We start from the raw sequence: 15,376 nt of genomic DNA on the forward strand, positions 1-15,376 counted from the left end.
TGAGAATTTGACTTTTCAAATTCTATATATCAGTGTGTCTTGGTATTTGCATGCTGATATAAAACTAGCAACTTTCCAGTTATTAATTATACGTAAGTTTGCGTAGGCTAGTTCTTTGAAAAAATATGTGTGGATATTTTGTTAGAAAGTTATGTAAATATGTTAGCAAACACATAAATGTGCAGCAGAAATTATTGCCAGTCATGAATTTGGTTAAGAATGTGATGAAGTTTCCAGAGAGGAAGAGTTAAATTCAAAAAGGAATATTGAAGAAACAACTTATTTCCAGAAAGAAATATTAGACACCCGTAAAAGAATTATTTTCACATTTATAACCTACTAAGAATAATATATTAACTTGAGCTAAAATTATGGCAAGTATTGTGGGATGACTCCTCTAAGGTGAAAAAGACACACTTAGGTTAAAGTACAGTAACGATGGTAAATTGCAAATGATTTTGAAGTTGCCAATTTTTTGCTTCTAACTGCTGATAAATTTGGTCTCTATTATAAACGGTTGACTTTTGACTTTCTTTGATCAGTTTTGTCTCAATTTTAGTTTAGTTAGTTAAAGTTAGAATTGATTGACTCTTTATCTGCACGTTACTTTCATCTTAAATTGAAGAGTTTAAGTTTTGAAATTATTTGATTTATCAAAAAAACTCCACAAAAATACCAATACTAAGTCAAAACTTCAAAATAACGTAATATTTGCTAGAAAATTTCAAGAGCTGTTTTTATCATATATTTAAACAATTAATTTTAATTTGATCATTTTATCTTTAAATAACATGATTTTAGAAAACTTATCATGCTTACATCATGTGCATAATTGATAATCTCATCATGCAGTCATGCAGTTGAAAAAGCAGGTCTAATTGTAGTTACATGTACAGTGATAAATGACCAAATCTTATTCTCATTCATTTGGTTCTATTGATGGACATTTCATTTCCTTAAAAGAGTTTAACAATATTTATCCATAGTTTTATTCATACTTTAGATTTTACTCTTTCATTACATAATTTGGTTTCACTACATTCTAAATAATGACGTCCTAACATTGTGCTAAATCATAGGACTTTTTGAGAAATTTATTGCATGTAATGTTAATAATCAAACCATTAGAGCAAAAGTTCAACATCTTGATATTTTAATTGAGCACATAAATATAATGTTTAATATATTTGTTGGTTTCTAGTCAGTTTTATTTAAAATAGTCTTCGATTTTTGATATAATGTCTCCGTGAATTATGAGTGAATGAATGAAATGTAACTTTTTCACGTATGTAACAACTTAAACCAAGGTTGATGTGGATATGTGGAATTTTAAAGTGGTTTCTATGATGAGGGCATTTGACTTTGTTGTTGAAGTGGAGGTGCAGAAGTTAGATCACATAGGTAGAAAATGAAAGTCTTATTAAATGCACTTGTGTTAAACGTACTAAAAGTTACAAACATTGTTGTTCCAAAAGTATATATTAAAAAAATATCTCACTAAATAGGAAAAGTCTTACATAGACTAAAAACGAAGTTTTCATCCAACAATGAAACACTTATGAATTGTTAGGTATCTCTAATATAATGCTTAAACAATCAAATACTGCTTAGAAGTGAAATTATGAAATGCTTATAGTTGCTCTAAACACATATTAAATGACAAAACTGATAAGATAAGAAAAGGAACATATCTACTTACATCCATATCTACTCATATTTAGATACATCCATATCTATTCTACTATATAGAGATTATCTATGTGAAATATCTACATTCAAATTAGAATTAGAAGTAGACATTAGAAACAAATAAAACATTCACATAATGTTGTCTCTATCAAAAGTTTTTACAACCTACTTATATGTTCTGACAATTTAGTTAACTTTAGGAGAGATATAAACTTTTAAGAATTACATAAATTTGAATTAAATATAGAAAGTTTATTTGTGCATATATATATATATATATATATATATATATATATATATATATATATATATATATATATTGAATAAATGTTTGTTGTTTGAAATCTTAGACTTGTAATCATTACTAAAAAATGTCCACTTGCTTCGAATTTCCCAACAGATTATGTTATTATCCTAATCGCACTCTTCGTTTATTCTAGTTATGCAGCTTAGTTTGCAGATACAATAACAAAGCACTTGAAAACAAGAAATTGAATATGAAAAAACAAACCCTGCTTCAAAGTAGTACATAATAATGCTATAGCTTGAAAACCTATATAGGGTTACTAGGCTTGAGTGGGTGGAAGGTCTTTGTCTAGGGCTTCTGCGGAGAAATCTCCAGGCTGTGGAACTTGCTCATGAGGCATTCCTTTTGGTTTGCTTCCTTCTTTCTCATTCATCTCTTCGTTCCTTCTCACAACTCTTTCTGTTTCTGTTTCTGTTTCTGGGTCATCATCATCAACTACACCTTTCACCTCTTTACCACCGCATGCCAATGGCTTTGCCGGCTTCTCCGTCTTCTTCTTCATTTTCATCGATGTTGCAGAAACACCCAAAAGAGAAAACTGTTTTATTACTCTCTTATCACTCGGCTGTTGCTTACGTCAACTCAACCGATTAAGGCTTTGCATACACGTGGCTACCACCATGAACTCAGTTACGAACGTCCTTACACCTGGATATATAATGCTAAAATACATGTTAATTTCTTGTCCTGCGGATTTATCCAATTTATATTATCTAAAAGAATTCATATTTAATTAATTATATTTTATGCTCTCTAATAAAAAGTTAATGATATTCATACAAAGTCATAATATACTTAAATTAATTAATAATATAATCTTTTGGATAAAAATTGACTATAGATTAGTTTATAAAATTGAAATAACATCTTTATCAGTCGAAGTTTGGTTCATTATTGAGATCGAATTAGTCTATTATTTAAAAACAGGTTGGAGAATTGTGGGTTGGCTTGTATTTTTATTTTTTATTTTTTAATTTTAAATTCAAAATTTAAACGACAACAATTAAGAAAAATTAAATTCAAGAAAAATCAGTTTGATAGTTTGACAACAATTGCATTGGGACCTTCTCCACGTGAATGGTTATTAATTTCCATTTTCCTTTTCAGACAAAGATCTCTCTACGAGAATGGTTGAATTTATTTTTTAATACAAAAAGAATTGGTATAGTGTATGGAATGGCCGGTCAGCTATGAATAGAATGGCCAATGACTAATGTGATTATGGCAATCATTCGGTTACTTTGAAGATTATTTAAGGATTACAAATTTAAAAAAAGGAAAAATGATATTTTAACACCAATTTTTTGACACCATTTTGACACTGTACACGTGTCAAAATATGGTTGGACAATTTCAAATTAAAAAAAAAACTTTGGTTTTTTTCTTCTAAATATATTCTTACCTTAACTTTTTTTAATTTGAAATCATCCAACCACATTTTGACACGTGTACAGTATTAAAATGGTGTCAAAATTTGATATTAAAATATCATTTTCCTTTTTAAAACTCTTATTTCGTATTTGGTCATGCTGTATTAATTATAAATTTATTTTAAAACTTATAAATATTAGTAAAAAATAGATAATTATATTTATTATAAATTTAAGATTTTACAGAGTGATAGTCAAAATATAGTATTTTTTGACAGGTATCCGTCAGCACAATTTGAGTTGGAATATATTTTAATTATGATCTCGACCTAATAGTAATTGAATTTGTGAATGGTTGAATTTGTTTTTTTTTTCAAAAATAATTTTTCAAGAAAAAAGAAAGAAAATTTAAAATTTCAAAATTTTTTAAAAATTTCAAAAGTTTCCTTGCATCAGAGCCCTTTTCACATGAATAGAAACTATTTTCATATGATTTTTGGATAAGACTCTCCTTAGGAATGAAAAACATATTTATTGAATAAAAACAAAATCAAAGGTGTAAACCTTTAAAATAAATCTAAGAAAACATTGTATTCTGACATAATCAAAAGTCGTTCAATAAATTTGAAAACTCCCTAACACTTTGATAAATTCGTTTTATTCATCAACTAACATAAATTATATGATTATCGTAAAAATACAAACAAACAAAAATAAACTAACATAATAAACCTCGTAACAACTATATATCATAACACAATTATTAAGTAAATCCTATACTCCTTCCACTTCAACCACATTCAAATCAAATTATACAAATAATTATTTCTAATCCATACTTTCTAACATCCTTAAGGAATGCCACTTGTATAAAATTTTCTGGACACTAATTGTATTAAACTTTCTATTTATATATTCAAAATCTTCATTTAATTAAAACGCAGAAAGCAAACCACACCTTAAACGACAGTTCATAAAAGAATGAAACTCAAAATGTAACTTTTACATAAAAACAAGTCTGAAATTTAAAATTTAATATAAATCCACCACTATTCCTTTTTTATTTTATTTTTTACTTTTTTTTTTACTAATATTGCTATATTAGTCATTCACTTTATTTAATTAGTTTCTGCCAAGGAATTTGTTCCTCTTTTTTCATTTAAACCATAAAGTATGTTTTTATTTTTTTTTAGTTTTAGTTTTTAAATATAAGTTTATATTGTATTTATAGGTCAATGATAATCCTTCCCTTTTATATTTTATTTCCTATCTCTCCTACCAAAATAATTCAGTGACACTCTCCATTGAACCTTAATCTCCATTGAAATGTAGCTCTCTTATACCTAAATCACTTACCCACACCCTCGATTGAACCCTCCAAGAAGAAGATTGAATCTTTTCCTTTTGGCTTGAAGTTTCATTCACTGCAAAATTCTTGTTTTTCGCTCTCACTCACCACAGAACAGACCATTCACTTTGTTATCACACAAATATCGCCACTCGCCACTCGCCGCGGCAGCGGAGACGACGGTGTTGCTGCGGTCCGTCCCTGTCCTATCTTCGCCTCTCATCATTTCCCTTCCCCTTCTCTCCTCAAAGAAATTCAAACCCTCAGCCACTCCAACCCTTCTCTTAAAACCCTCCTTCGCACGTAGTTTAAGCCCCTCCGAAGAAGACAAGAAGTTGGTTCAACGGTCGAGATTGCACCGTCTCTATTGAACCTTCCTTTCTGGGTTTCAAGGTACTCTTTTCAACATTTTTTCTTTGTCTTAGGCAATTGTTCGTATTCTGTTGTTATCTGAAACCAAAATGTTAGTCAAAGGTTTTAAAATAATATAGTAGTAATTTGTGGAACGTGACAAATGAAATGCGAAATGTAAGATGTATTATTCATGTATTAAATGTTGCAGTTTCTAGGTTAGAGAATTTTGGATTTTTCTACTTGTGGACAATGCATTACTCAATCTGTAAATTGCCTGCTTTCATTTGTTTTTCATGTTTTTTTAATAAAATGAGTGCCTGTTTGGTTAAATAGCTTAATTAGAACATTATTGAAGGAGTGTTTATCATTTAAACATGTGTGTATAAATCCCATCTTAATAGAAATAACAGAGTTCTAATTAAAGAAATAATACTATGTGGTAATGTTCTGGAGTGGTATGAACGAATTATGGAGGAAATAATTTCTATTACAATGTTCAGGTTTATACTTTCAAATATAGTTTACTGACAATTTGAAGCTCTTTTCCAATCTTTGCATTGTTGTCCGTTGGTGGGCTGTTTGACATTCTCTAGTTGCTAACCATTTGCATCGTCTTTTCCCTTCTGAAGAAGACCTCACAATTTTTGTTCTTCAGGATGATAGGGTGGTTTATGTAGTTGAGGGTGCTGCTGGAGTACATAAGGCACTAGAGTTAACTGTTTCACATTTCCATGTAGATTTTATTCCTTCTAACTTTTAGAACATGTTTCTATACACCAATCATGACATTATATTCATTCATTGGTCATTCTCAATCACTCTAGATTAGTTTCATGTTAGATTTTCATCTTTCTCATACATAATATCATGCATTCTGTTACAGTAGTTTTATATACTCTCTACACTATTTTTTTGTCTCATGCATCATATCCATCCCATTCTTTAGACTAATAGTTTTATATACTCTCTACATTATTTTATTTTATTTTATTTTTTTTTACTTTAACTTGTTTGAATAGCTACTTGACAAGTTCCAAATTTAGTTTATGCACGAGTTAAAAATAAGAAGTTAGAGGGAATATGATAAAGGTTCTGCAAAGTAACATGCATAAATTAATTTTAGTTTATGATAAAGGTTCTTCTTATATTTCTCTTTTAAAAAGATCTTATAAACAAGCTCATCCAAAGAGGCTCCTGGTATTCAATTAGTCACCATTTGTTTTCTTGTAATTTATGTTGCAAATTAATTGGATTTTCCCAACTGCTCCTACACAAACTGTATCTATCTTTGGTGGGTCATCTTTCTTTTCTTGTATGATAAAGTATTGTATTTATGGTGTGCTTGCAAATATGTTAATTGAAGAAGTTTCCAGTGAATTTTCTAAAGTATGATATAATTTCCTTTATGAACATTAAAATTTTAACTTCAACTCGTACAAGTATGGCATCCCAATTTAGTTGTTTCATGATATATAGATTCTTTATAAAGTTACCTAGGTATGTGGATATGAGTGATGAGTGTTCTTGTCAGAAAACATGATTTATCCTATTAGTTTCAGATTATTTTGATCTGAATATGTTTTGGATTGAAAATTCAGATTTTCCAATTTTTAAAATCTATATAAGTAAAACAAAAATATGTTCTAAAAAAATTACAAAATACAGATCAGAAATAGAAAACAGATTTAATGAAATGAATTCTAAACAGATCAAAACAGTGCAAAAGTGGATCAGAATGGGGAAAAAATATTTTTGTCCACCCCTAGACTTAACACATAATAAATCTTCAAGGTTAGTTTTATATGGCTTTTTGCAACTGAAGTATTAAAACTTTTATGGGGTAAATATTTTATTTGATTATCTTTGATCTCAAATTCTTTGTCTGTGATCATTATAACATCATTACTGTGAGAAAAGGATCAAAACGAAATAAGTGAAGTTTTTTAACAAGTGAAACAAAGTACCTTTTCATTATATTTTAATTGTAGTCGAAGAAATATCTTCGTCTTTGGTAATTATAAAAGGAAAAAAATACAACTTTAACACAGGTGTCATTTTAGTGTGAATACCATGGGACTTTACTCCTTCTCACTTTCTTTGTATCCATAAGATTAAAAAGTAAAGTGATACACAATATAGCACATCAGGTAAGTTGTTTCTTAAAATGACATTTCAAGCGTCACCAACAAAACAGGAGTCTCTATAAGTTCTATTTTATACTTTTCATCTAGATGCTCTCGGCTTGGTTGCCTAAGTTCGTTGTCAAAAAGTGAGATTATTACTTGTATCTTGGTGTGATGACTTTATTAATATGTAAAATGCTATTGTGTGGGTTGTTGTTACATTGAAACGAATGATTTGAGCATGATTGTTGCAATGCATGCAATGGATTGAAGCGTTGCATTTTTTATTAGATTCTTCATCAATATTTGCATTCTCGTATCTTTTTGGTACTTAGCCAGAGATTGAGGAAGTTCAAGTTATGTCTCAATTTTCTTTGTCAATTTAGCTAGAGAAAAATCCAGTAACAGAACAACTTTAATAGTATGAAGCAGAAATTAGAGAATCTGCGTGCAATTTGAACACTTCATTGGATGAGATATCATTCTCCAAACAGAATCTTCCCACAGCTCCTGATTGTATGAAAAACCGTGAATTTGATATTGTAAGTGTTCAGTAATTCGTTCTGCATTTGATTCATTAATAGGTTTGAATATATTTTGTTAAGTTGTTTATGTAGCATATCTATTTTAAATGTGAAATGCTTGGTATGGTGTTGAGTGAAAACTATTGTGATGGATAGTTGTGTGTATATCACAAGTCTGTATTGTGGTATATGTAGTGCTAAATGAAACAACTTTTTAAATCTGACAACGTTACATATATTTAATAGCAATTGTGGTATTTGGAATCAACTCTAGAAAAAAATATTTTTCTTGAGCTGTTTTTAAATTCGGTTTTGTTCAGAGTGATTCATAATTTATTTCAGGTTTAGCAGCTTAACCCTGAAATTGAACAGGCTGGAGAAATCTGATAATATGGCAGAAAGCTCTTCGGCTGCGCCTTCACTACCGAAACCTGTGGTGGTTAGGGTCAAACGCAAGCCCTCTCAGTTCCCACTTGATGCTTTCTGTAAACTTTCTTCCTCTTTTTGTTTTTTTTTTCTGGGTTTTATTTGGGCCATTGCGTGCTTAAAGTTTTGTATGTGGTTTTGTCAATTCAATGTAGGGTTGGAAATTAATGAGAGACCCTTGAAACGTTCTCTCTTGGATCTTGGAAATTTAACAATCTCTGGTTCTGCTCAAAAGGGTATGTTGCTCTTGGTTAAGTTTGTCTTACAGATTATTTACTTTATGTGCGGTTAAGTCTCTTCATATTTTCCTGCAAGTAACTATATCTATGCAACTTTATGAGTATTATGAATAGGATTTGCTATGCTTGTCTCCTTAGAATTTAATCTCTGTATTAGCGCATTTGATGAACTTATGGATAGTGCATGATATTTCATAACGTGATAACTGATAACAATGGTGAACCCAATTCTCTGGATAAGGAGGAGCAATTTATTTAAAGAATAACAAGTGTTATTACCAAGGTTATAGAGATTTGAATCATAAATAGCCGAGTTTTTTCTTTTTAACAAAGGTGAAAATTGGTTCAAATATGTGATATATAATGTTCAGTGTAATCAATATAAACAAGAAATGGATAAAACATTTAAAAGAATGAAAAAGAAAAAAACTATTAAATAGCTTAATAAAGTACACATATTGAGTGAGTGACAAAGAAAGGTGGAGTAATCAAATAGGATAAGTTCTTAAGTGTTAAATTCCTCTTCATTTAAAATGTAGGCTCACATGACTTTTGGTTTTCATAAGAATTGGTGAAAGAGTAAAACATCATGAATTGTCAAATCTTATAGATGATAAAAATTATAAGGGTTCGTTCATGTACAGAAAGACATAAAGTCATTTTAAGATTCATATTGAGATATGAGATGGCAGATTGCCAAAATTTATTGAATTGTGAGATTCTAATTGTGAATAGTAAGATTCTGATAACTAGGCTATTTCCCTATATATAACATATGGATTTACGCATTCTCATATCAATGTGATTCTGTCACTTGATGGTGAGGTTAATAACTAAACTTAAGTGGTTCAAGAACTGAAAATTTAATATATTTAATAGTATATTTGAAAAATTGAGGGTGTGGAACTGTGCACCCTCAGTTGAATGTAGGTCTCCCACTGACTAATAATATTTAGATGTGTGAAGTTATCCAGTTAGCATTGTTTTTTGGAAGAGCAGAAAATAATGGAAACAACTCTTATAATGATGAACTGTGCAATTTGTGTGTGCCTGCATTAATCAAACGGGTCTAAGAAATCAGGCTCACACACAACTCTTCTATAACCATAATTACAAGCAATGCCTAAACCCTGTTTAATTTTCTTTAGTTATGAATGAAACCCACAAAATCTCCAAGCTATTTTCATGCTCTACCTCTATAGGACCAATAATCCTTGGATTAGCATAACAAACTAACTGTGGCCATTGGTATTGATTTAGTTCATCCTTTCTGGTGGACATGCTGTTACAAATGTATTCTCCAAGCTGATTCTTACTCATTCTTCTTATTGAGCATGCAATCCCCAGCTATAATGTATAAGTATTTTCCTTCCTGTATTGAGTGTTACAAACTTAATTTATTTCATTATAATTTTTTTTTCTTAAAATGTGGATTTCTTTTGCTTATAATATCTATTTTTGTGTTTAAAAAAACAAAGTTGCCATGATAGTGATGCTACCTAATTAAGGATGCCGAATGACTCAAATGAAGCTAAATATGAACAAGTCTTTCTTGAGTTGAGATGATTATTGACAAAATGAAGTGCTAGGAAATGCTGGAATTTTTAGAATTTAATGCTGTTTAGAGTATATAGCTCAATCCTGATATGATTTTTCTCTACTAAAGTGGAATTTCATAGCAAGAAGGTTTTTGTTCAACATGTGGAGACAATAAGCAGCTCTGAGGTCACCTTTGATATTGTGCAATCCTTTGTGGTATGTTGTCCTCCTAGATGGTGTTGTTGATTCTTTCTCCTTATGATAGAGTAACATCATGAAGCAACATCGTTCACTTTTTTCTTGATTTCGAACATCTTTTATCTCAGTGTGCTGAGTTGGTATGATCAATAGGGGTGACAATTTTTAATCATCATTGAGAAACTGGATATATTTCATTCTATTGAGTAGGCCTTGTTGATAGGTGACAAATTTGAATCATTATTGATAAACTGGATGGCCCTTATCAATTGACTGTTTCTTTAGGATCCTGGTTCCAGTTCTGCTTCTATTTTGAAGACGAAATTTGAGGAAAGAAAGAACTTCTTCAAGAGGAATAATGTAAGTCTTTTCTTCTTCCATCTCTCGTCTGCCTGTGCAGAATGACAAAGTCACATGCTTGTGCATTCTTTAAGTCATTAAGTAACTGCTCAGACTAACTGAACTTTTGATAACTTCACATTATTTTATCATACTTTTGTCTTTCATTTTTTCCTACTTTTAATGTATGCAGAAGCAAGATCAGCTATTGGTTAAAGCTAAACAAGAAAAGGAGGTTTGTTACATGTCTAATATTTATTCATATTTATGGATGTGCATATCTGTGGACATTCATAACGCTATGCCTTGCATAATTTCTTCTCATATCCTTCTGTACTACTTTCATCTGACAATCCCCTTTCCTAAATTTTGCATGATGGTATGATTGTTTTAAGAACTGTTCTTTTTCTTTTCTGTTCCTTTTGTCATTTTTTCTGAAAAATTTAATTTCATTCATATTATGTTGAACTTAATATATTTTGAGTGTATAGGAAAAAGTTTCTTAATATATTTTGAGAAAGTTTCTTAAAATACATAGGAAAAAGTTTCTTAATATATTTTGAGTGTCTTTCATGTTCAGATCTATGTTATTCTAACTCCTGTTCAAATCAATTGAAATTTTATGTATGGTTGTTTGAAATTTTATCAATGTAGCTATTTCCTAGTAAAAAGTACATTGGTTACTTTGTTAAGCAAATTTTAGAGTTTAAACCTTATGGATGAATATAATGTGGTTGGGAGGGGCGATTCCATTATAAGTGGTCATTCTGGTTTTCTGATGGGAATTAGTTAATGTTGAATGCTTTGTACCAATAAAATCATTATCCATAAAATAACTTAGTGTCTGAGATGATAAGATTAGAGAAGCTAAACTTTTAAGCTCACTTGCATATGATTTGGGATAATTGTGTAATTGATTCTCCTGCTTGTGAATAAAGTACACGATTTTCCTTTTTATTCAAATAATTCTAACTATTTCGTGTACAAGGAAATCTCCTATCACCCAAAAGTCCTGTGATAATGTTCAATGTAGTTGCAATAACAACATTCCTGGAATTCTTCCACAACCATTAGCTCAACTAGGTAAGAACTCTTAGGTAATGTTGGGAAGTTTCTTACAGCTGGCGCAGATTCAAAATCTGGTCATTGCTTTGTGGTGATATTCTATGTTATATATTATCCATGGTTAGATGTGGCTGTTCCATTACTAAATTAGTACCTATGTTAAAGAGTCAGTTTCTTTTTTGTATCATGTAATGGAACACCAATGCTATTTCCTATCCCAATAAATTCTTGCGTAGGAAGATGATAGACATGAAAATTTATTAATAATGGTATCCTTACAAATTAAATTCCCCTCTTCTATCTCTGAAATCCTGTCTTTGCTGTATGTCCCTTCCCTTTCATATTTTTAAAGTTTCTCTTATATTAAAATCTCTCCTCAGCACTGATGTTGAACCAGGGATGGACCTCATGTTACGTCTCAGGGGCAGTGCCCACCCTCCCTAGAAAATGAAAATCACATGGGCTCTGTTTAAAAAAATAAATTGTCCCCTCGTCTAATACTCTTTAGCATTCATGATATTTATACTATCTTTTATCATTTTTATAGTTGTGGCTGAAATAAATAATTGAAAGTGATGAACAAAATTATAAATAGTACTTATATTTATTAATGTTGTACATAGAAATACTAACTAATTTAAAATATTTTATATTTTATACTTCTAATGTAAAGTACAAATTTTTCATGACCACCATTTTTAATTCTTTAATTTTCCAAACTTGTCATTATTGTCTTTTTCATAAAACCTAGAACGATGTAAACTAAAATTTGTATCAGAAAATTCTCATATTAAGATATTTTCTGGTTAAACGACATTGGGTTTACTTGTTGCTTTAGCTTTTATACCCAGCTTGGTTTACTTGTTGGCGTCCTGTATCACCAACTGACCTGTTGGAATTTATTAAGCTAAGAATCTTGTTTGAGATTTTGAGTGGATTTCCATACATAAGATGTCTTTTAATAGTTTGAATTTTGTTTGAAAAAGTTGTTTGGAGCACAGTTAGCTAGGTACATGTTTGCTTTTGAACGTGGCAAAAGATTTTTGTTTGGTGTTCACAGATTTCAACTCTATAATTTGTCAAAAGTAATTGGCTTAGGTGTAAAATTATCAAGCTTTCTGTAACAGGTTACCTTGTGGAATAATTGTCTCATTTTATTCTCTTTCAGTCTTTGGCAAAAGATGCTCGCTTTGAACAAATATGGAAAAGCAGGAAGGGAAACAAAGGGACAGGGACAACACATGATAAAGAATTACAAGAAATATGCAATTTCTATGACATTGTTCGCGTTGACAATGAAGAGAAAAAGAAGGAAGTGCAACCGCAGTAAGTATTTCCATCAGAATGTTGTTAATCGTAGCAAGTAAAAAATCTGCCATAAAATTATGTCAGACGGAAAATTGGCCTATAATGGAAGCATGTCAGCTACAATAAAATTGTAATGAGACGAATTGAGAATAGGAATGTCCATATTACGACCTGGGAATTGTAAGATTCATGATCAATAATAAAACATAACTCTAAGAAGAATTTAACATAAAGAAACATATACAAATCAATACACACAAGTTAAATAGCTAGCTAAGTGACAAGTTTTAAATTATTTTTTATTTAGCTTCCAAATTTTCTTGATTAAATTTGAACATAAAACCTGATTATAATAAATCTAGAGTTTGTTCTTTCTCTATATATTGATTATGTGAAGGTAATATGGATGTCGGTCCTTCAATGGAGTGACAATGTTAGGAGTCCCACATTAAGTAGGATGAGCTATTTGATGCAGTATTAAACCCTGGAGACTCACCCACCTAATGGTTTAGTATTTTAGATTGAACTCTCCCATTGTACTTCAGTCCAAACAGAAACGTAATCATGCTGTCGCTTTTACTTGCACGCTTTCTTATTGAATTTTTGCCATGCTTTGCCGTACTGCTTGGCTACAATTTAACAAAACTGTTTCATCAGAATTTTTGTTTTCATATATTTGGACAACTATAATAAAAAACGTTTAATGTGATTGATGCAGAGAAATCTCATTGGAGGATCAAAGACTTCTGTCTAGTTACCTTCCTTTACTGAGAGAATTTATTCCTAATGCGGCTGAAGAGGTTGAAGCCGATTTGATTGCTCATTTGAGTGGTCATTCCAAAGGAGGTGGTTATTTTATTTAGTTGCTAAATACACTATTAAAATATTACTGATTCTGCTACTTTTTGCCCAATGCGCACTTATTTTTTTTAAATAACTGACAGATGAGTGAAAGCAAACACATTTTTCTTATTCTTGTTGATTATAGAAAAAAAATGTCTTAGTTATTTTGTGGCATTTTATCATTGTCTCCACTTCAGTTAGTTGCTTTGTATGCAGTATTTGCTGACCGTTTTTCTTGTTTATATGGTTTCAATTTAATTGGTCTTGTGTGACGTACTCCAGAGAATTATGTGTATGACCTATACACTGTGACGGATGAGATGGATATAAGCCCAGAAGATACTTTAGCTTCTTATCCACTGTGAGTGTTTTGTCATTATGTTCAAATGGCTTTCTTTTTGTCTTGCTTCTGGACACTTGTTTATTTTGGCTCAGTGTTCAAGTTGAGGAGGAGGAGGACTATTATGATGGCCCAGATGATTCAGATTATGAATCTGATGACTCAAATGGTATTCGCTAGTCTACCTACCTTTTCACCTCATTACACCCTTCAAAACGTAATCACATACGGCTAAACATTTCATTACTTTTGTTGGTTATAGCTGAAAACAATCCATTGAATGATTATCCGGATGAGATTTCTGAAGAGGATGAAGAAGAGGTTGAAGATTCCGAGAGTGAATCAGAAGGTGTAAATGGCGATGCTAGTAACGAATCTTCAAACGAGGATACAGAACATCATGGTTTTTCCAAAGATGATGCTGATCCATATGATGAGGATTTTGATGAGTATGAAGGTGTTTGTAATGATGATGAGAATGATGAAGATGAAGATTGGAGGTGGTCGTACCGATGAAGTTGACTTTGCTGAAGGAACGAAAATGCTGATGTTGATGTTATATCTATGGGGTGGGGTAAAAGTTTTGAACAAAATCAAAACTGTGCAGCAGCCGTCGAACTAGATATAGACATTAGGGATGTTATAGGCATTTTTTCCTTGTGGACCTAATTTTTTGTGTTGGAATTTGAGCTAGAATGCTTACTTCTTTGATAAAGGGTTTTTATCATCATTATATCTTGTATAACTTGTAGTTTTTACAGAAAGGGTTTGGATACTGGCTAACGTCTATTCTCTACACGTACAAGTTCTACTTCAGTGTAAAAGTGGTGTTTGGATATATAACATTTAACAACTTATGGCTTAAAGAATCTGTCACTAGGCCTTGCAAAAAGGTTAATATTTGAAGTCTCCAACAAAAGCTTTTCACAGAACTGCACCTGTAAAATAAGTGGAAAAATATTTCCTCAATAAAATTTCATAATGGTGAACAGTCTCCTTTTTGTTTTGGAAACAAAAATATAAAATCTCACCTGATTTTATATATTATACTTGGAAATGGTGCCCTATTATTATTTTTACTTTCAAATTTTGGGATTAAAATGTTTTTAAATTTGATGAACTGCAATATTCTTAAATTTTGAAAATTAAAAACACATTTTTAATTAAATAATTAAAAAATTTAGTTTTTATATGATTTTTAATAATTTTAATAATATAAAATATTTATGTAATTCTATCATAATGAATATGAATATTTTGTAGTTCTTCTCATAATATATATATATATATATATATATATATATATATATATATATATATATATATATATATATATATATATATATATATATATATATATATAT

At 30.3% G+C, this 15,376-nt stretch overlaps 1 protein-coding gene across 5 annotated transcripts; it reads left to right on the forward strand.

The window, feature by feature from the left end:
* Positions 1 to 4,618: 4,618 nt before the first annotated feature.
* LOC106769328 (RNA-directed DNA methylation 4) lies at positions 4,619 to 14,808 on the forward strand. Of its 5 annotated transcripts, none has more exons than XM_014654903.2 (12): positions 4,619 to 5,107; positions 7,578 to 7,733; positions 8,058 to 8,200; positions 8,297 to 8,377; positions 10,047 to 10,135; positions 10,403 to 10,477; positions 10,650 to 10,691; positions 12,690 to 12,847; positions 13,548 to 13,675; positions 13,955 to 14,033; positions 14,108 to 14,181; positions 14,275 to 14,808. In XM_014654903.2, exons 3-12 carry the CDS (start codon positions 8,107 to 8,109, stop codon positions 14,526 to 14,528), a joined length of 1,074 nt encoding a protein of 357 aa, XP_014510389.1. In that variant the 5' UTR covers positions 4,619 to 5,107; positions 7,578 to 7,733; positions 8,058 to 8,106; the 3' UTR covers positions 14,529 to 14,808. The 5 variants fall into 5 exon arrangements, with proteins under 5 accessions (XP_014510389.1, XP_014510392.1, XP_014510390.1 ...); XM_014654906.2 differs by having other exon boundaries at positions 8,088 to 8,200; XM_014654904.2 differs by having other exon boundaries at positions 7,614 to 7,733.
* Positions 14,809 to 15,376: the final 568 nt, after the last annotated feature.

Source organism: Vigna radiata, chromosome 7 (assembly GCF_000741045.1).
Source record: "Vigna radiata var. radiata cultivar VC1973A chromosome 7, Vradiata_ver6, whole genome shotgun sequence".
In the NCBI taxonomy this organism is placed as follows: domain Eukaryota; kingdom Viridiplantae; phylum Streptophyta; class Magnoliopsida; order Fabales; family Fabaceae; genus Vigna; species Vigna radiata.